This window comes from Macrobrachium rosenbergii, chromosome 3 (genome assembly GCF_040412425.1).
Source record: "Macrobrachium rosenbergii isolate ZJJX-2024 chromosome 3, ASM4041242v1, whole genome shotgun sequence".
Classification (NCBI taxonomy): domain Eukaryota; kingdom Metazoa; phylum Arthropoda; class Malacostraca; order Decapoda; family Palaemonidae; genus Macrobrachium; species Macrobrachium rosenbergii.
In genome coordinates, this window is record NC_089743.1 from 59,710,234 (window position 1) to 59,731,330 (window position 21,097).

The following is a 21,097-nucleotide window of genomic DNA, read 5'->3' on the forward strand; positions in this document are numbered from 1 at the left end:
GGAGGTGTTGTCTGGTGACGTCGACTAGAAGTCCGTGGTGCCCTAGTAAGTCCGTGCCCAGTAGGGGGAACTTAACATCCGCTATGACAAAAGGCCAGTGGTATCTGCACACAAGGATTGAGATAGCCCAGGTTGTCGTGCCATAAGTGCAGATGGGAATTCTATTTGCTGCTATGAGGGTGGGTATTGAGTCAGGTATTTTTTCTAAACCTTCCCTGGATGGCAGGAAGACCGGCTGCATTGCCCCCATATCTACCAGCAGGCGTCGTTTGGAAATTTCATCCCTGATGAAAAAACCTGCTGGGCGGGGGGAGTTGGATTTCCCGGCCACAGCTGTTACTTGTGGCTGCCTTTGTCGTTTTTTGTGAAAGAACACGGAGGCCTGCAGGTTCTGGCGTTGGTCCCGAACTTCCTATGGTTGAAGCACCACGCTGGGTTTGACCATGTCCCGTGCTCTCTGAGCGGCAGTCTCTTCTTATAAACGGCGTTGATGTCTCAGTCATCGTCGCCATCTTCCCCAGACAGGTTGCAGGATCCCAGGGTGGCGGCTGCAAGGGCTGTGGTGTGTATAGAGGCCTGGCCTTTTATAGTTTCTGGGCATCATCAACTAAGGCAACCATGTCCAGGTTCTCTGCATCCCTTATCTGGTGCCGAACTTCCCGTGGAGGCGCAGAAGGAAAATTGCTTTTTTTAGATCTATTGTCCTTTTCCTCCCATTCTCATCGCGGCCTGGGAGTGTTATCAATCCCTGCAGCTGGTCCCAGGCTTTCCTGGGTGATGCATCTCCAAGGGGCTGGGATAACAGGTCGAATGCGCGCTGCGCTCTCTCAGACACGGGTATGGAGTAAGAATTCAGCAGTTTGTTTTTTAAGTCCGTGTATGTGACTTTGTCTGGTTGTGTGCCCAGGTAGGGGGTGATTCTGTTGAATTCTTCTTCTGGGAGCACTGTCATGACTATGTCTGGTTTGGTAGCATCATCGTCTGAGATGCGGTCACGTGAAAATGTGCGTCTGCACGCCGGAACCATGATGCCATGTTTTGCAGTGAGAACGGGGGAAGTTTGAGTGTGTCTGGCTTTGTTGGCGAGAGAGGCATACAGACAATGCTCACAGGTTCGCATTGAGGTTCTGCTTCTGACATCTTTCCTTCTCATGCACCAAAACACGGGAAAGTGCGCCGTATTGAGTCCGTTAATGGTGCTGATTTGTTTGAGAGGTCAAACGAAGTGCCAAAACGTGTCCTTTTGGGTACGCCGTATTTAGTCCATTAATGGCACGGTTTCCACCAGGGAGGGTGCTATCAGAGGCCTAAACTTTACGCTGTAGTTAGTCTGCTAAAGGCTTTCTGATGGTAGGGTGCTGCCGTCATTAGCCCGTTAATGGCTGGGCCAAAACCGCGCTACGTGTCCCTGACCCAGGGTCACCAGTATGAGGTTCAAGAGTAATGTCAAAACAGAGACTGATTCTTTTTTATTCTTGACAGGTGTTTATAAAACAAAAAGCGGACGGAAAGGTAGCAGGCAACCCGAGGCCCCCCACTGCGTCCATATGGAATTTGTTTTCTGACAAGCATAAAAATACATACAATATTTGTTACATGGCACATAAAAGGTAGATATACATATCCGCGGAAAGGCCGTACGACGATGCATAAAATGAGGTACATAAAGAATCTGAAATAAAGACAGGTAATATACATGATGTGATTAATGTACACCTGAAGGGGGAAACACAAGAAAGGAGAGGCGATTTGTCGCCCTTACACCAACAAGTTCATGTGTCCTGTATACCTTTGCATCTCCCCCATTTAAGATATATACAGGGTGTCCATAAAGTCTCTTTGCAATTTAAAAAAAATATATTACAAAAGCCATTGACGAGATATCTTAATCAGATTTGTTCTGTGTACTCAGCAGTTATCAAAGTCTTTAAATACATTGCATTTGTATATTTCAGGTACCCTGTTGATGAAAGATGTACTGTTCAATGAAACTCTAAAAAATGGCTACCTCTCAAGAAAAGGCACAATAGGGACTGCATGTTCCTGGGTTCCTAAATCAAACATTTCCAGACCGGTGGATTGGAAGGGATGGCCCAATTCGTTGGGCACCTCTTTCACCAGATATCACTCCCCTGGACTTCTTTCTATGGGGTTGTGTTAAAGGTATCGTGTATTGAACAAAGATACGGGACATCACTGATCTTAAGAAAAAGATTACTGATGCCATTGCCACCACTGATAAGCCTGTGCTACAGTGAACATGGCAAGAAATCGAGTACTGTCTTGATGTGCCTCGTGCAACTAATGGTGCCCATATAGATGTGTATTGAGGCAAAAAACTTCAAAATGTACTCCTTATTTTTGTAATAATTTCCACATATTTGTCTGTTCATTTGCTTAAATTGTAAAGAGACTTTATGGAATGCCCCATATAAAGAAGTGTTCAGAGCTTCATGGCCTCTCTTTTGATGTTAAGCACTCAAGGGGACTGGGATCAGTTACACCCAAGTTTGTCATGGAATTTGCAGTGAAGACTCAGAATCCATTGGTCCCTGACATCAGATTCGAGTCCTTTTTGATCCCTTCTCTACAGGAATTTGTTGGTAGTGATCAGGATGAGATATTACTGTGTCTAGTTAGAGTGCTAAGGTACTATCATAAGAGAACTTGACATCTCAAGCCTGAGTGTCGACGCCTCTTTGGAGGTACTGGCTCGACTAAGAAAGAAATGTCCAAGAACATGATCTCTTTCTGCCTACGCATAACAGGTGGGGGTGTGGTAGAACAGAACCTACTTATCTTGTTCTACCTTCGGGATGTTGCCCACAATTCCTTGGACATGTTTTTCTTGGGTTCTGTGGTAGCTGCCCAACAAGGTGTATAGTTCACCTGGCTCCCCTAAGGGGACAGGTAACATCTCATCTAAGGTATTCAGTAAGAGAGAGAGAGAGAGAGAGAGAGAGAGAGAGAGAGAGAGAGAGAGAGAGAGAGAGAGAGAGAGAGAGAGAGAGTGTGTGTGTGAAGGTCTTCTCCCTTTCCTCTGTCACCTTTCTCTCTCGTAGGGCAGAGAGTCAGGAAGCGAGCTGTTATGTGCTTGGCAGATGTGGATTGCAGGTGAGTTGTATGACACAGGTATCCTGTCCATCATCTTTATTTTTTATAGATTGATTGGAGAGGGATAGATAATGCAACAAACCCACTGGTTTTAACAGCAGGTTTGGCTGTCTCCGATGCATATTGGTTCTTTCAGCCTTCAACACAGTAATGAAAGCAAACTCATTACTTTATGCCCAGAAATCTAGCAGTTGTAACATCCCATATATTCAGCAGGCTAGAGGTGCAGGAGTCCTTCCTCTGCTCTTCCAGATCAAGGAGGTGTTCTTGGGTAGGCAACCCAGACTCCTCCCAGCAATGGGTCAGTCTACTATGTAAAGAACGGTTTGTATGTCTAGGAACAAATGGCAAATTTTTAGTGTAATGTTTATTTTTCCTAACATAAAATCTGAAGTTCTTTACATTAATGGCCCACCTCAGCCACCCCTCACTCTGGTACCTGGTCCAGAAGGCAAAGTGGGGTGTAGACCGTCAGTTGGGTGGGCTTCCACCTACGTGTCAATAGTTAACGACCTTGTCTGGAAAGTTAAACGGCCGTTCCAGCTCACATTAGCAAGCTACAGCCCTATGTAAAGAATCTCAGGTTTGTATGTTAGGAAAAATACAAATTACTTTAAAAATCTGCTATTCTAACTCACTGGCAGATCTAATGAAATCCAGTACCTTGTGCAGTCTATTATTTCATGTTACAGAAAGCTTTTGAAAAATTGAGGAAGACAACTAGCAGAGGTTTTTGGCCAAGGTGCTAGAGTGGAAAAATTTATTAGGTTTGAATAGGTCACTTCATTTATGTAATTTGTTGATTAAGACATATGTAATGAGGTCAACTCATCCTCTAAATATTTGTTCTTTTAATCGTAAAGGTTTTAAATTTAAGAACTTAGAGTACATTAAAAAAGTTTTCAAGTGTACAGACTTCCTATGTTTGCAGGAAACCAGGTTACATGATTTAGAAACCAGTGTACTTCACAACATTCTACCAAATTGCCAGTTCGTGGCAAAATCAGCCATGGATGCACCAGCATTACCTGTCTACATCAAAAGAAAATGGTAAGGCTTGAATATTGTATGAAAGAAAATGTGTGTCTGAATATAGGGGTAACCTGATTAGCTTTCGCCTTGGTAAGAGTACAGTAACATTTGTAGGAGTGTTCACGTGTAGCTGTAAGCCATATATTTTTAAGGGTACAGTAATATCGTAAGATGACTTTGAAATGATATTAAAGTGTTTTAGGATGAGATTTTTTGTGGAGCATATCTAAAATTTTGGCTAATTATTTTCATTTTATTTTCATAACTAAATACATTTTTTTGTATAAAAAAGTTCTTTACTAATTTTCAAATATTAATACAGTAAAACCCCAGATTTGCGTTCTCACAATTCACAGGCTCAGCGATTTGCGGAATTTTCTGTGGAACCTACCTATAAATTATTCGCAAGAAAACTCACCCATTCGTGGATTTTTTCATAGAGCAATATTCTGTATTTTCATATTTTCATGACTAATTACTGTACTGTACTTACATATACATTTTATAATAAAATAATGACTTACAGTACTAATTTTCAAATATTAAGTTTAATAAGATTAAACAATAACATTAAATAATAAAAATAATAATTCTCTCTCTCTTTCTTTCTCAGATTTCTCTCTCTCTCTCCTCTTTTTTTTTCCTGTCTTACTGAGATGAGGGAAAGAATTTTTATATTTTTCCATTATAGACAAATATACTGTAAACAAATATGTATGTTTATCTGTTTTGTATGGTAAATAAATGATTTACTAATTTTCAAATACTAATATTAATGTCTACATTAATATCAATTCATTAAAGAATATATAGTGAATTAGTAAGATTTTAGTTCAATCCCTGATCTTTTTCTGTATCCAGCTCATGGGGAGGGATGAAGGTATAACTGTCATTATAAAAAAGAAGGGTTGGTGCCTTGCCGAAAAGTCTCCCTCTCTCTCTCATCTACTAATCTAGATTATGTTCTTTGTATTTTGTATCTCTCTCTCTATCTCACTGAGATAGATATGCATCTGTAACATATATGTTTATTTGTTTTGTATACTGTAGTTTTATAGGTAAACATGATGTTACTTTGTTAATCATTTTTTCATATTTTCCATGCTATAATTACATTTATGCATTTCTGTAGTAAAGTATGTAAAATTTTAAAAGAAAACATATCGATTCCCAGTCTTCTCCGGAGAGGGGAGGCGTAATCTAACTGTCAATTTATTTTGATATATTGACCGCAAAGGGTAGAAAACATTGCCCACTTGGTGGTCAAATAAAATAGCTACAAAGGATACTGAAAAATCTCTCTCTCTCTCTCATGCCAGAATGTGAGAGAGAGAGATAGACAGAAAGGGAGAGTGGTTGATAGAAAGATATATTCTCTCTCTCTGTTATTGGCTGGAAGGGTTAGAAGTACATACATATATATTTTTAAGGGTAAAATGTTAAAGATGACTTTGAAATGATATTAATATCGTTTCAAAGGTTAATACAGTAATAGGATAATAGTTTAAGGTATATTTGATGTAGGATGTTAGTTTAAGGTATACATTTGGTATTTGAACTTCAAGATAGGCAGTTATAAGCATTTTTAGAGGGGGTTTTAACTATTCGCGGATTTTAACTATTCGTGGGGGGTTATGGTAGGCATCCCCCGTGAATATGGGGGTTTACTGTATTAATGTAAACACAGCAAAATAACAATAAAATGTATTTTTTTCTTGAAGAACATTTGCCAAACGATGCACAAATTCCAAACAAAAACTTGCAGGAAAGAAAATGCAGCTTGGGAAGCTGAAACACCTAGGCACAATGCTACTTGACACACTATTGGCTGGCATTTGCAAAGAAGCCAATCCAGGGGCGCCATTCATTTTGCTTGGCACTGACTGACTGTAACCCCCAAGACTTTGTCTCGAGGAGATGTGCTGCGGGAGCCTGTATCTCTGATATTCAAGTGTTTCACTGCCTATCTTTGTGTCTCGTTTTTAATCATCTGTATATTTTTAATTGTGACCTAAGATGCCTCCTAAATGCCCTGCTTGTTTTAAGGCTCCCAGCAAAGTGCCTAAGCATCAGAAAAATGTCATGACACTCAAGGAGAAGGTAGTACTTCCGGAAATGTTGAAGGAAGGGACAAGTTATGCCACAGTTGCCAGCTATTATGGCATAAATGTGAGTACTATCCAGTACATCAAGACGAAAGAGGTGGAGATACGGAAGACCGTGGATGCTAGCTTCTGTGGTAGTGTCAAACGGTTTTCACTGTGCTTGATAAGGGCATCATGAGGATGGAGTCAGCCTTGGCATTGTGGATAACAGGCTGCTGTAAGAAGAACATCCCCCTCGATGTCAACATCATTTGTGAGCAGGCACGACACCTCTACCAGCAGTTTTCGACAGTTACAGAAGGCGGCGACGTACAGGAAGCAGACTTCTTAGGCTTCGACGACCTCGCAGAAGAAGAGGAAGAAGCAGGACCACAGTCAGCTCCTGAAGGTTTTCAGGCCATCAAGGGGTGGTTCCACCATTTCCATAAGCGGTTCCACCTAAAGTCTGTTTCTCTACACGGAGAAATGGCATTAGCAGACACAGAAGCAACCCTGAAATATCCTGAGACCTTCTAGAAAATCATCAGGGCCAAGTACTACTGTCCAGAATAGGTGTTCAACATGGACAAGACTGGCTTATTCTGGAAAAAAAAATGCCTTCACAGACATAACTCATGATGGACAAAGTCAGAAGCCCAAGGTTTAAGGCCCAGAAGGATAGAGTTACCCTCATAATGTGTGGCAATGCTGCTGGCTTTATGCTGAAACCAGGCCTCATTTACAAGGCTGCAAACCCCAGGGCCCTCAAGAATAAGAACAAGAACTTGCTGCCTGTGTAATGGATGCACAACCCCAAGGCCTGGATCACCAAAGTCCTTACGTCTAACTGGTTCATTCAGAGCTTCATTCCTCAAGTTAAGGATTACCTCAACTACTTGTGCATGGAGTTCAAGGTGTCGCTGATTATGGATAATCAGCCAATTGTTGAAGGATACGAAGAAGTGGACCCTTAATGTTTGCCGAACGAGTATGAGGCCACTAATAAGGCAGTCCAATTGGCGAGGACACTTGGTGGAGAAGGCTTCGATGACATCACTGAGGATAAAGTTGGCACCCTCACTAATGACCATCCTGACCCCCTGATGGACCAAGATTTGGAAGAGCTGATGAAGTCTCCCAGTGAGCGAGAAGATGCGGCAGGTTCAGGGGACAGGAAGGAGGAAGAAGATGAGGGCCTATGTTTGGAACGTCTGTCCTGAATTATGAGTTTAGCCAGGGAGCTGCAGATGACTGGGGCATGGGATCCTTATATGGAATGCTCTATAAAGTTTCCAAATGCCCTTGATGGGATTTTGGGGCCTACAATAACCTCATCAGCGTGAAGCAGCAGCAACAGTAGCTGCCTATCACCATGTTTCTCGAGCCTCTGAAGAAGGGCCCTCCAAAGCCTCCTGGATACAGTATAGAGTTTAGGTCAAAGGCCAAGTGCTGGGACCTATGAAGTCATTCAGTTCTGAAAGGAAAATTGAGAGTAAAAGGTTACAAAGGTGTAACAGGAGGAAAACCTCACAGCTGCACAATGAAATAATTGTTAGGAGAGGGTGGAGAGCAAGATGGTAGAACGAGAATATAAATTGAGGTACAGTATAATGGATAAAAGGGGTTGCAGCTAGGGGCCAAAGGGATGCTGCAGAGAACCTTTACTAAGGCCTACAGTGCACCCCTTGAGGTGCACTTACAGCACTAACCCCCTACAGGATAAAGCCTCCTGAAGCCCTTGAAGAAGTGCAATTGGTGGACAAAGTGCCTAAAGAAGGGGAAGAGGCGCCCCTGGAGGAGATGTAACTCCTCTACTTTGCTGTGCAGTCATATCTTCATTGTCATTCATCAGACTTCACATCATCTTTAACCAACATTCATCACTGGTGAGTACTTGTATGATTTACGTAATCTTACTCTTCTCATTATTTTGTATATTTTTTTATACATATTTAAATATTTTGGTACAGTACTCAAATGTTCCCTGTACTTGAGAATGTACCAATGTTACCCCTATCTACCGTATATGTTAAAAGCAAACAGTAAGGCTTGAATACTGTATGAATGAATATAGGGTCAACTTGATTAGTTTACGCCTTGGTATGAGTAACAGTTGTAGGAGTGTTCATGCATCGCTTGAAGCCACACATTTTCAAGGGTAATGTTATAAGATGATTTTGAAGTGATATTTAAGTGTTTTAGAATGATAGTTTAAAGTATTTTTGGTGTTTGAACTATTAAAATAAGCAGTTATAAGCATTTTTAGAGGGGAGGGTCTCAAGTATTCCCAAATTTCAGCTATTTGTGGGCAGTTGTGGTCCCTAATCCAGTGAATACCGGGGGTCTACTGCATGCCTTATAATGAGGAAGCAGATGCTAATTTGGAGTCTTTTGAATTTTTTTTGTGATATTGGTTCCATATGTAATACTTACAGGGACTGCAACATTATGTTGGGGTGTGATTTTAACTGTAATGTAGCTAAAGCTAATTTAAGAGTGAGTCTGCTTTGTGAGTTTGCTCAGGCAAATAACTTCATTGTACCCACAACCGATGCTCAGTGTGACATAAAATTTACTTTTATGAACTCGTTCCAGCAAAATTTTCTGATCAATTTTGCATTAGTAATAGTTTGAGCAGGAGGGTGCTTGCATGTGGTACACGTGATGATGAGGATAATTTGTCAGACCACTGTCTGGTCATTATGAAGATAGATGTCAGATGTAATTATGAAGAATTGTATGAAATAAGTGGCAGAAAGCCCCCAAAGGATAGTGTTCAGTGGTTAACAGCTTCTGATCCTGACAGAGATAATTTCAGACATTTACTGTGCCAGATGTTAGACAATATATACATTCCATTTGAAGCACTACACTGCTCTGATTTTTACTGTAGTTGACACTCATCGGACTTCAGGAATTGTTTATACCAGATAGCCGAATCGCTACAAGTTAGCAACTGTTGCTTCAGTACCTGTAAAGAAAATAAAAAGTAATGAGACAAAAGATATAGTTGTCAGATGGAATACTCATAGGAAGAGTTATTGCAATCAGGCGATTTTCTGGCACAATTTGTGGAAATATTGTGGGAGACCAATATATGGTTATGTTTGTCAGATCAGGTGCATGACAAGGTTTAATTATCATAAGGCATTTGCTGTCACTAAGAAAATGCAGATTACATAAAAAGAGAACAGGTTGCAAAAAAATTGAGAGCTGGGAACTCAAAATTCTTCTGGAATGAAATAAGCTAAGTAGGTTAAAGTGTAGGGCTAGTTTGAACTCTAATGTAACAGATGGAAACAAAGGCAAGGAGGCTTGTAATATCTTTAGTAATGAATATAAAGCACTGTATAATGAAGGTCAAAGTGACAAAATATCAAGTTTACTGTGAAAGACACAGGTCGACATATCTGGTATACATGCATGTCAGAGTAATCAGTCTAATAATGAAAGTCATTTGCATCATATTACTGCCGAAATGGTCAGCAGTGCTATAAAGCAGTTGGACAGAGGTTAAAAGGGCAATAGCCATGAAATTTATACTGATACCATGATACAAGCCCCAAAGAAACTTCAGGTACATCTGGCTTTTCTTTTGACAATAATGCTGCATCATGGACTTAGTGACGATATTTTTAACGTTCTAGTTTTCTCACCACTGTTTAAAAATAAAAGGAAGGATTTATCTAGTTCTGAGAACTACAGAGCAATTGCTTTAAATGCTTTTTGTAAGTTACTGGACTATATTGTTACTGACTACTTTAAAAGATTATTTAAATCAGTGATTTTCAATTTGCATGCAAGAAAAGTTTTTCGACATTACTGTGCACTTTTATGGTAATGGAGATGGGGGTCAAATGTATTGGCAATGTTACTAGGTTGTTCAAAAGCCTCTGACAGGATATGGTATGAGAAATTGGTTGATATATTAATCAACAGGGGGTTGTGCCCATTGTCACCAGACTACTAATAACCATGTACTGTACAGTATAACAATATTGAAGCCAAGGTTAAATGGAATGGTGTTTATTCTGACAGATTCAAAATTCAAAATGGAGTGAAACAGGGAGGGGTAATATCCCCACTATTGTTTACTTTATATGTAGATGTTTTAACAGAAAGGGTTATAAAAAAATGTAGGTTGCTACATCGGTAATGTCTGTGCAGTAGTTTTTGTATGTGCTGACGATATTACTTTGCTCTCTCCCACAAGATGAAGCATGCAAATTTTGTTGGGTGTCTGTGAAAGTTTAAGTCATGAAAATGAGTTAACAGTTAACCCTGACAAATGTGGAACTACAGTATTTTGTTCAGTGATTTTGATAGTCCTGTACAGCTAACATCCTGTGGAGCACAGCTAAAGATTGTGAATAAGGTAAAACATTTGGGACATGTTCTGAACAACACAAGACGTATACTTGATGCAAGTCCAATAATCACTGATGTAAAATGTAAGACTAATGGTATTCTCTGTAATTTCAATTTTTTGTCTGCTGACACCAAGGTTAAACTATTTAATACTAATTTGTTCCAGTTATTATGGTTCACAGTTGATTGATTTACAAAGCCCCAATGTGAACAAGCTACATTTAGGCTGAAAGGTTTCGTCCTGCAGGATTCTCAGAGTAAACCTGTGTACTCGCTCCAGATTGCTTCCCTCTGATGATGTCCTTGCCACCAGTAACAGGCATTAGCATTTGAGGATTTTCATTCTTTAAGAAGGGTTTCAGTCATGAATCAAAAATTATTTATTTTTATTTCACTAACTGCTTTGTTCTTAAAGAATCATGTATAAAAATTTGTCAACTATTTTGTTAAACACAAATATTGATGTAGGAAATTTGTTATCTACCAATACTACTATGAGAAATGTTAGGCAGTTACTATAGAAAAATGATAATTGTGAAGATAAATGGAGGATCAATTTTATTAAAGAACTGATAGACTGCACGAACACAATAATTACCTGTTACAATGCAGCGGAAACTATTCTGACTTTGGACTTTCTGTGTGTTGAGTAAGACTTTATCTTTGTAATTTTTAAGACATATGTAATTCATGTAATTATATGTAATTGCATATGAATAAAGATTTGAATTTGAAATAAAATATTTGCATAAAAATCAGAATGAGTTGTTTTAATACTGTAAAAAAATGAGACTTCTGATTAACAAAACAAGAATGCATTTACTTCCATATGCATAATTCTTGGTAACTAAAAATTTTAGCAAATTCTTTTACACCAAAATTCATAGCTGATGTCTTCTTGAGCTCTGGCAAAAGGAGCCAAATGCAGCACCCTTAACCTACAATCATCGGTGCAGACCCATAGCCATTGTCATACTGGTCAATTTACCCTTGGGACATACTTATACGCACTCAGTATACAGTTATAATCATCAGATTTGGTCAGTTATAGTACATTTATAACATGCATAATACAGTACTGCATAAGAAGAGTGCATGCAATTGGAAGTGATGTGATGAAAAGACTTGTATTATCTGAATTCACGGTGAAATATCATTCCATGAACAATATATTTCTCTACGCAGAAAATATTTGATTTCTAAATTCTCAAAACCATCTGGATTTTTTGCTTTTTTTTACTTGAGATCTTAAATCTTAGAAAAACAAAAATAAAGCAGTCTTGATAAGGGAAGATATTTATAATAAGGGCAAGAACTGTACCATTTTCCAAAGTGGACCAGCAAAAGGAGACCAAGTGATGACGTGAATATGTATACAGTACAGACCTAACTAAAAATAGATTACAGGTTGATAAATTCTTCTTTTGTTAGGCTGGTTTACACCAGAAGTATTACAGTAACAGTTTGTAAGCCTTCTTTGAATAGCTTTCTTTGTAAAATCTTTTTATTCTAAATAGGATTGCACCAAGTACAGTAATCAGCATATAATAAGTAACTGGCTATTTCAATGACTAATCAGTACCAGCTTTTGGTCGAATAATCATTTTAATAATTGGCCATTCTTGCTTATCTTTGACTATATTTGATGGGCATTAAAGCCTGATCAACAACCATAGGTGACACAGAAATTCAGAAAAAATTTAATTCAACATGTAAAAATACTGTATGTAAAATATTTCCTAGGACACAGAAAGCAAGCCACCAGTTTAATGGTAATCTAACTATTCCCAGTGCTTGAATGCTTTGAACTATGTAACTGGAAAATACTTTTGGATTTGCCCCGAGGTATAACTCCTCCGTGGGTAAAAAGCAGTCAGGGTTAAAGACACCCCTTTAAATTCCTGAGGCTGAGAGGATATGTTTAAATGATTTTTTATAAAGGAATTAATTTAGAGATTATAAAGATTTTCATTACATATTTAAAGGGATTCAGAATTTTTCCATAATAATGATTACTATTATCTTAACCTAAGTAATTTTTCCATAATAATGATTAATGTTATCTTAACCTAAGTAAAATTTGGAAGTAAAATTCGACACCTCTTAAATTCTAATGCATACATGCATATACTGTATACTAAATTTTCTCTATTTTCGTGGCATAGCCATTTTTGCAGGCCCATATATGTTACCTCCTCTGCTGAACACTTACGTTCAATGGAGGAAGTTGAGGCACTGAAGTCCTTTAAATCATGCTCAAATGAGGAAAAACAAAAGTGGATCATAATGCTTTGGTAGCAGGGGTAAATTTAAATAATTCTTTGTTCCCTATAGCAACAAAAAGTTGTGCTTGTTCATTTCACCTTTATTTCTTCCTTTAGGATTCCTCATCATCTTCTTTCTCCCGTTACCAGAAACTAACTCATCAAATAAATTTGAAAAATTTAGAGATGCACTTCCATGCTCTTCTTGATCTGAAGTAAATGAATCCGCAAATGAATGCCCTCCACATTCTAGGTATCAGCATTTTCCAAATTAATCAATGCCCATTCTTGTCATTTTTCTACCATATGTTTCTTAAAATTTTAATTTGAAATTTGGATCTAGTATTATATAAAGTCAACACAAAGACTTCTTTTTTGAATATGCTGAAAATCTATTCTCAAGAGAAGACAGAAGTATGTGTTCCAGCAAAAGAAATGGTCATCTTTATCTTTGAGGAATAATTTTATAGTCTGAATTGTATGGATAATTATTAAAGAAGTGGCTTCTCATTTGCTTGATTCCACAATTATTTCTGCAAGAGATCACCGATAAGCCCTCATTGTAGGGATGTTACTATCTACAGCATATATATGATGAGTTTTGTGCTTTTCAGTATTTCTGCCCAGCATGCAGTATGTTGAATTTCACAAAGCAGGTACATCCTGAATTCTTTTGGATTTTTTTAAACCCAGTAATTCTGTCAAATATTTTTATAGCTACAGAAGAATGATTAAAGTGTTTAAGAATATTTCAACTAGTTGTGACAATAGTTTTCCCAGCCTACCACAAACACATGCATGTGCCAAATCTAGTACCTACCCTCCATGCAGGTGATGGGTCTCTTGCTAATTTGTTATAATATGCTGGTGAACAACTTGCTCACTGTAGCATGGTTTGTTCTGACGAAATAAAATATTTTCCAGTAGTTTTAGTACCACTAAACACATACTGTACACTACATGCACACCACCTTACTTGACAAGTGGTAGGCTACAATATTTCTGAAACATGAATTCATTCTGTGAATAGCCATACTGTAGCTTAGTAATCCAGAATAACAAGACACCACGTACATATCACTGTAAACAACATTTACTCCTAAAGTTCTGTTATTATTTAGAAAATGGGACAGCAGCTGAGTAGCTGTCTGTGTCAACTCACAGCCCCTTCTGCTCAACACAGGCTATCAAATCTCAAAATTAACAAGGTTAGGTATCACAACATCCTGAAGGAAAGAATTAGAAAGCAATTGGTAATGCATGCCAAATTTCCCAGTAAAAACACTTGGTAACTGAATGAATTATCTTATTTCCATTCATAATCTAGTTTCGAACTGCTTATGCAATGTTCACAATACCTCAAATGCATTTCCACATGACAAAAGTCAAATCTTCAGAAAGCACTGCACAATTTTATCAATGCATCCTAGCACAACCAAACATCAACTGAATTTACAGTGCAGCTATATGTTGTGTAAATACCCATTAAAATAATCTTCCATTGCACTAATGGTTATCATTTGTAGTTTGGTACTCAAAAAACTTGTCTCAGCAAAATAATGAAAAATGATTGGGGCAAAAGAGTATTGTATACAGAAGACTTAAAATATATACCAGTACTTCTATATCCCTCCTAGGTATCAGTACAGAAACTTATCAACAACGGAGAAATAATGGTACAGAATTCATGACCTCAATTATAGTTGCCACTTATTAAATCTCTTTGGAATTAAATCTTTTTTATTCTTTAAGAAATACTGTACAAACCATCACCTTTTATGTAAAATAGGAGTATCCTCAGCACACACTGGAGTGGTCATTGAACTTGGTAACAAGGCTGTTCACTGGTGGCTGTTAGAGGTTAAGCAGGAGAATGCCGCACACTCATCTTACATCGCCGGTCATTTTCCTTCAACCACCACGGCGCTCTCTTCCTTCTATCACTGAATGTTGATGAGTAGCTGGATTAACTTCTTTTATTGTTGTTCTGGCAAATATTGTTTTTCCTTTGCAATGGAAAAAAACCATGAATAATGCCAGTGAAAGGGCCACAGGCACCCTTGTGGGTGCTTCATGTCTCTCATGACAGTTGACCCCAAACATACTTCCTTTTGTCAGGGAAAGGCATGCAGTCATGCTTCTGAGGGCAAGGAGTGTGTTGGCTTGCTTCTCCTCAGTGGGAGAAATTTGCTAGGAGAAGGAAGAAGGGCAAAAAGTGTTCGCCAGCCTCATTTTAGGGAGAGGGGCCACAATTTTGGTAATAGTACTGCCAAAATTCTGGTTTCTTCCTCCTCCGTTCTTACTCTGCTGTTTTCTGGTAGTGCCCAGCCCCCACAGAATCCTGCCACCTACCCTCTTTGGAGGACAACACTGCTGTTAGGTCTAGAGCCTCCACTAGTCAAGTCTCACTTCCAGCAGAAGCCTCACCTTATTGCTCATCAGATGCTGAGATTCCAGGTACAAAGAAGATGCTCTGGACATAAACCCCCCTCTAAGGAGTCACATAGGGAGGGGCACCTGCAACCTGTTTTTTGTGTGTGTGCAAGGTCTCCAGACCACATATGCTCAGACAACAGAATAGGCTTCCCCCCCCAATGCCTCTTTTGGGGGCATACGGGGGAGAGAGTCAGCACTGTCTTCTTGCTCACTCTAAGATGATGTCCCCTTTTGGCTATTCCTCCTCTCTTGCATGAGGTTTGCCAAGTAAGAAGGAGCTGAGTGAGATAGACAGTGATCATGCCCATTCCCCTACACTTTCTTCCAGTTCAGACGTTACTGAGTATAAGGGAGGTACTGGAATAGCAGAGTCCATGTCCAAACTTCACTCTGACAGTGATCTATTGGGTCTCACGGGGATTCTCCTGGCATGAGTTACATTTGTTTCTTGTGAGATGGGGGCAAACAAAGATGGAGAAGTTAGGTACGTCTTCCCCTCTTGCTGGAAAGGGTGCAGCTTGTGCCCCTACGGATCTTACAGGTCCAGAGAGTCCCAGTCCTCCAGAACTCCATGTTGAGTCTGAGCAGCATTTTTGTGAGATTGTTTCATTTATCCATGAGTGTAATAATCTCAGGGAAGCCACTTTGGCTCCACATCTGGCTACAGTCTCATCAATCAAGCTCTCCATTGCATTACAGCTTGCTCATGGTGATTTGGATGGATGAAATATCTGAAGTGCAGGTTGAGCAAGCTCTTTCCCAGGGAAAGCGGAGGTGACTCCTCTTGTGTTGGACTCTATTATTCTGTAGACTAACAAATGACCTCCTCCTAGAGAGACTTCCCCAAGAAGGTGGTTCCTTCTTAGCATCAGAGATGAGTGCCATGGAGTCTGTTGCCATGGCTTCTCTCCAGGCTACCTTATGGCTCAGCCTTTGGTTGAACACACTGGCAGACTTTGCCATTGATTTATTTTATGAAATATAGGTTGTCAAGCCAAGCACTTGGGCACTTCTAGTCATTCTGCGCTTAAGACAGTAGAAAGAAGTTGGAGTGGTTGGATAGGAAAACAATGAGATCCAGAAAATGAATGAGATGAAGTAAAGAATCCAAAGGAAGTAAAGTAAAAGGCTTAAAAGTGGGTGCAGCCAGGGGCCTAAAAAATGCTGAAAATGCCCTTCAGTAATGCCTACAATTTGTGGGGTTTTATGAAGGGCACTGACAGCACTAACCCGTATGGGACAGACTTCACCGTGACAGGTGTCTTGTCTTCCAACAAGAGGGCAATGTTTAGGAGGTTGTTGGTGTTGGGGGGCAAGGCAGACTTTCCCAGCAGACCAGAGTATCAACCTGTTGGCAAATCTAGTTCTGAAAAGGAGGGACATGGTTGCCTCTCTTTTCCTCCATCACGTTTTCTAGGATAGTAACCTCTCGCTGAGGAACATGACTGTTGGGCTTTTCACTCCTCTTTCTGAGGAGTAGTATGGAGGCAGTGGGTGAAATGAGAACAGATTCTCAGATCAACTGTGTGGTGTCATTCACATCCACTGTAGAGGCAAAGGTAACAATAGCTAAACCCTCAGGTGCAGCTCAGTCTTTGGTGTCTAGTGCTGCTAGAAAGACTGCTCCTCCCAAACCTAGTCAAGGACCCCTTTCTTCTTCCTCTAAGATGGGACGGGAGTCTCACCAGCACTTTCTACCTCCTGTCCCAGCCATGGTCAGGAAGGGTTGAAAGTGGGAGAATGGAAGGGGTTGCTGAGGGCGGCAATCCCCTTCCTCCATTGCCACGTAAAGGGGGTTGCCTGTCTCGCCACTGGGCAATGTGGCAGAGTAAGTGGGCAGAGCCTGGTGTAGTATCAGTCCTTTGGGGTGTATACAGGATTTCTGTTCAAGAACCTTTGTCCTCTCTATCTCAAACACCAATACTGTTCTACCCACACCCTCTGGATTCACCATAATCTCTGGCCTTTCAGCAGAGGTGGTGGCAATGAAAAAGAAAGATGTCATGAAGTTGTAAAGTGCCAATTTGTGGGGTTTTATAGTCGCCCATTCCTGGTGGACAAAATGACTGGTGCTAGAGACTGCTGGTCTCTCTCTCTCTCTCGGCTAAACGAGTTTGTCCTCCAGATTCATTTCAAAATGGAAACAAGAGTGTTTGGTAAAGGAATCCATCAGAGAGAGCAAATTTTGATAGACCCGAAGGATGTGTACTGTCAAGTATCCATTCATCAGGATTCTCTGAAATTTCTCCATTTTGCCTGCAGACGGACCATATACCAGTTCAAAGTTCTTTGCTCTGAACTGGTGATGGCCCAACAAGGCCGGTGGGTTTGCTCACAGACTCATCAGTAGGTGAGTCTTCCCTTTGGACTCATGTGAGCAAGTTCAGGGAACTAACAGCAGTTTCTGGTCCAGCAGAAACAGTTAGCTCAGCTTTGGCAGGTGGTTCTCGGCCACCTGTTGTCCCAGGAGAATGCTTTAACAGTTCATAACCAGGCTAAATAGGGAGTTTCCTGTGTTCTGTTTTCCAGGGCCAGACCCATGGGTGGTGATGGGTTCACCTCTGGTCTTTAGATGACCCCACTGGCTCCTCGTTGGTACTCGGATCCTCCAACTATCGTGGTGAAGTGTTGCCCACTCTCCTGTGCTAGCCACATGTTCAGAGGTATCAATAGGCAGCACATTCCTTTCTGCTTAACACATGGAGGTTATCCTGAGTATCTTGTGTGTGTGAGAGAGAGAGAGAGAGAGAGAGAGAGAGAGAGAGAGAGAGAGAGAGAGAGAGAGAGAGAGAGAGAGAGAGAGAGAGAGAGAGAGAGAGAGACTTTCCTCACAAGGCTGCAAGGGTAATACCTGGCTACTTCCTTCATTCTTCAGCAAACATGTAGCAGGGAAAGTGGGCCATTTTCTGTGATTGGTACCGTACGAGGTGTCTCTCCAGTCAGTGTCTGTTTAGCAGATCCAAGATTTCCTCATCAACCTTTCCTGAGACAAGCTCCTCTCAGTCTCTATAATGAAAGGCTTCTGTTCAGCCTTGTCCTAGGTCTTCAAACTGAGGAGGCTGGATTCATCAGCATTGGTGGAATTATCCATGCTAATGAGAAGTTTAGAACAGTCTTGCCCACCTCATGAGCTGTGCCCTCCAGAGTGGGATGTAACTCTCATCCTCTGTAGCTTAACCAAGACTTCCTTCAAGCCTTTGGCACAAACAGTTTTTCTCCTAGCCTTGGCCTCAGCAAAATAGGTGGGAAAATTGCATGGCATGTCTCAGCTTGTCCTGTGCTCAGAGGTATGGGATCCCTCTTATTCTCCTTTGTACCTGAGTTTATGGTGAAAACTCAGAACCTGTCAGCTCCTGAGGAGGACTTTGAGAGCTTCTCAATCCCCTCCAAGACTTTGCTGGGAGTGATCAGGACAATAAATTCTCATGCCTGGTGCAAACCATTATAGATACTACCTGAAAAGACCCACTCTGTGGCTGAAGTGTCAGTGCCATTTTTTTAGTACAGGCAAGCACATGAAGGTGGTGTCCAGGAACACCATTCCTTTCGGGCATTGTAAATTAATCAAACAAGCTTATAACTCCTATATGGAGGATGTTGGTCTCCCTATTTGTGCAAGGACCCAAGAAGTCAGAGGCATGGGACTATCCCTAGCCTTACTGAAGGACATTGTGGTACAACAGGTAATGAAAGCAGGTGTCTTGTATAGACAACCCTTTAACTCATCTACCTGAAAGATGTTGCCCACAAGTCCCTGGATACCTTCTCCTTGGGACCTGTGGCGGGTGCTCAATGCATTGAGTAGGCACCCAGCTCTGACTGGACAGAAAGGCATCTTGCCTGTGTATTAGTTTAGTGTAAGTCTGATGGTATGAATATGGCATGACTGGGCTCACCTTCCTTTTATCCTCCTTTGGAACAATATCTAGGCCAAAGTAAACTCGCATCCAGCTTAAATGCTCAACCAGAAGCATGATGTACAAATTATTTTAAAAATCTGTTATATTTTAGCTATTTACATATGCCTGTGTCCTAAGTATGACAAATACTCAATTTAGTTTGTGTCAGTGATGACTCCAGCAATACTCATTTTTAAAGCTCCTTACTACTTTTGATCAAATTATAGTACAAATCACTGTATGGTGATACTGTGGACAATATGCTATGTAAAAGCCACTGTAGGCAGTACTACAGGTTTTATGCAGCATTGTTTTACCCACCAGCTGCAGTACTTTCCATCTTTTCTTTTACTTTTCTTCCTGCCTAGCCATTCATCCTCTCCACATATATCTTACTGCAAGTTCCATTCCAGATGAAGGAATCAACTGAATCATCTGCTTTGGGAGTCTAAAAATCAGTGGCTGGATTAAACTACTTCCATAATAATACCGAAATAGTAATAAAACCTCAGTGTACACATAGTTCTGCTAGAATGCTTAAGAAATAAGCAATAAGGGCTCCACAACTTTAATCTATGAAAAACTAATTTTCAACAAATTATGAATCCTGTAGGAAGGTACAACTTATAGTGCATTTTTAAAGGCAAACTGTAGACAGCGCAAAAGGTTCTTTGCATAGTCCCTTTGGCCCCAGCTGCATGGTTTTCCACACTTTCATCCATTCTATTGTTTTACCTTCATCTAATTTTCAGTTGAGGGAAATGCACCATGTATTTTTAAAAAATATGTGCTGATTTATTATCATTTATACAGCGCATGTCGTTTGAATCTATAAATTCTTCTATTTTACTCCCTGCTCTATTTGAGTCTGTACAATTAAAGTCCCACAAAGGGTTGTGACCATTAAAATCACCTACTATTAATGTAGGTTCCTTGGTATTTTTAAGTAATTCTTTAAGTTTTGTCATTGTTGTAATTTTTATTAGGTTGGTTGTATAAAGTATAAATTACATAATTATCATTTTTATTTGGATTTTAATACCTGATATTTGCAAGTCAGTAATTTACAGGTACTTTGTGAAATACTTTGTTATGTACATATATGGCTGTACCTAAATTTCCTTCTTCCTCTCGTGATCTAGATACTAAGGTATATTTACTTATTGTTAATATCCTTTTGTTGACATGTTGTAAACATAATATCACTGATTCATATTTTTTTTTAATAACCGTTGTATTTCTCTTAGATGTAATCTGGTCTGTAGACCATTCACGTTCCACTGTATAACATAGCTATTGAAAATATTTTGTTATAGCGGTCGAGTTTTACTCTTTTTTTGTATTATCATTTGGATTTTTTCTGATAATTTACTCACGACATTCATTTGTTTTTTTTTTATAACATTCTAAGTGCTCAATGCGCATGCAACCTTCTTCATGGGTGCTCAAATCAGTTGTTTCTTTTTTTCTATATTTCATAAAATATCTTATAATGTTTGTTAAACCATCTTTTGTTAAATTTTTGTTATTACTGCACAATTCAACAAAACAGTCATTACATCCACGTGTTTTTACGTACATTTCTTGTTTCATTTGCTCTTGTACCATTTATTGGTGATGGAGCAATCTCTTCTCCCTTGACATAATCATTATATGGTATGTTTCTCTTCCTCTTCTTCAGTGTGTTGGATATCTGCAGCCATAGGTTTGACTATTATTTTAGGAGATAAAGGTATATTCTTAGTCTGTTTTTGTTCTTTCTCCATATCCTTTGTCTTTGGTTTAACCCATGTTGCTCTAATTATATTTGGTTTTTTCGTTTTGGGTGGTGTTCTCTCCAAAGGCCTTTTTTTATCTTTAACTTCCACTCCATCATGACTTTCCTGTTACTTCCGTAGCA

At 39.7% G+C, this 21,097-nt stretch overlaps 1 protein-coding gene across 4 annotated transcripts in view; it reads right to left on the minus strand.

Annotated features, from left to right (window-relative positions):
- LOC136856058 (nucleoside hydrolase-like) overlaps positions 1-21,097 on the minus strand; it is a 229,068-nt gene that overhangs the window by 98,471 nt on the left and 109,500 nt on the right. Inside the window, exon 9 of one of the 4 annotated variants that reach the window (XM_067133690.1) lies at positions 4,392-9,201. The exons of the other annotated variants lie outside the window; for them this stretch is intronic. Coding sequence (XP_066989791.1) covers positions 9,195-9,201 — 7 coding nt within the window. The 3' untranslated portion in view covers positions 4,392-9,194. Of the gene's footprint in view, positions 1-4,391; positions 9,202-21,097 lie in introns of those variants that run through there. 4 annotated transcript variants of the gene reach the window in all.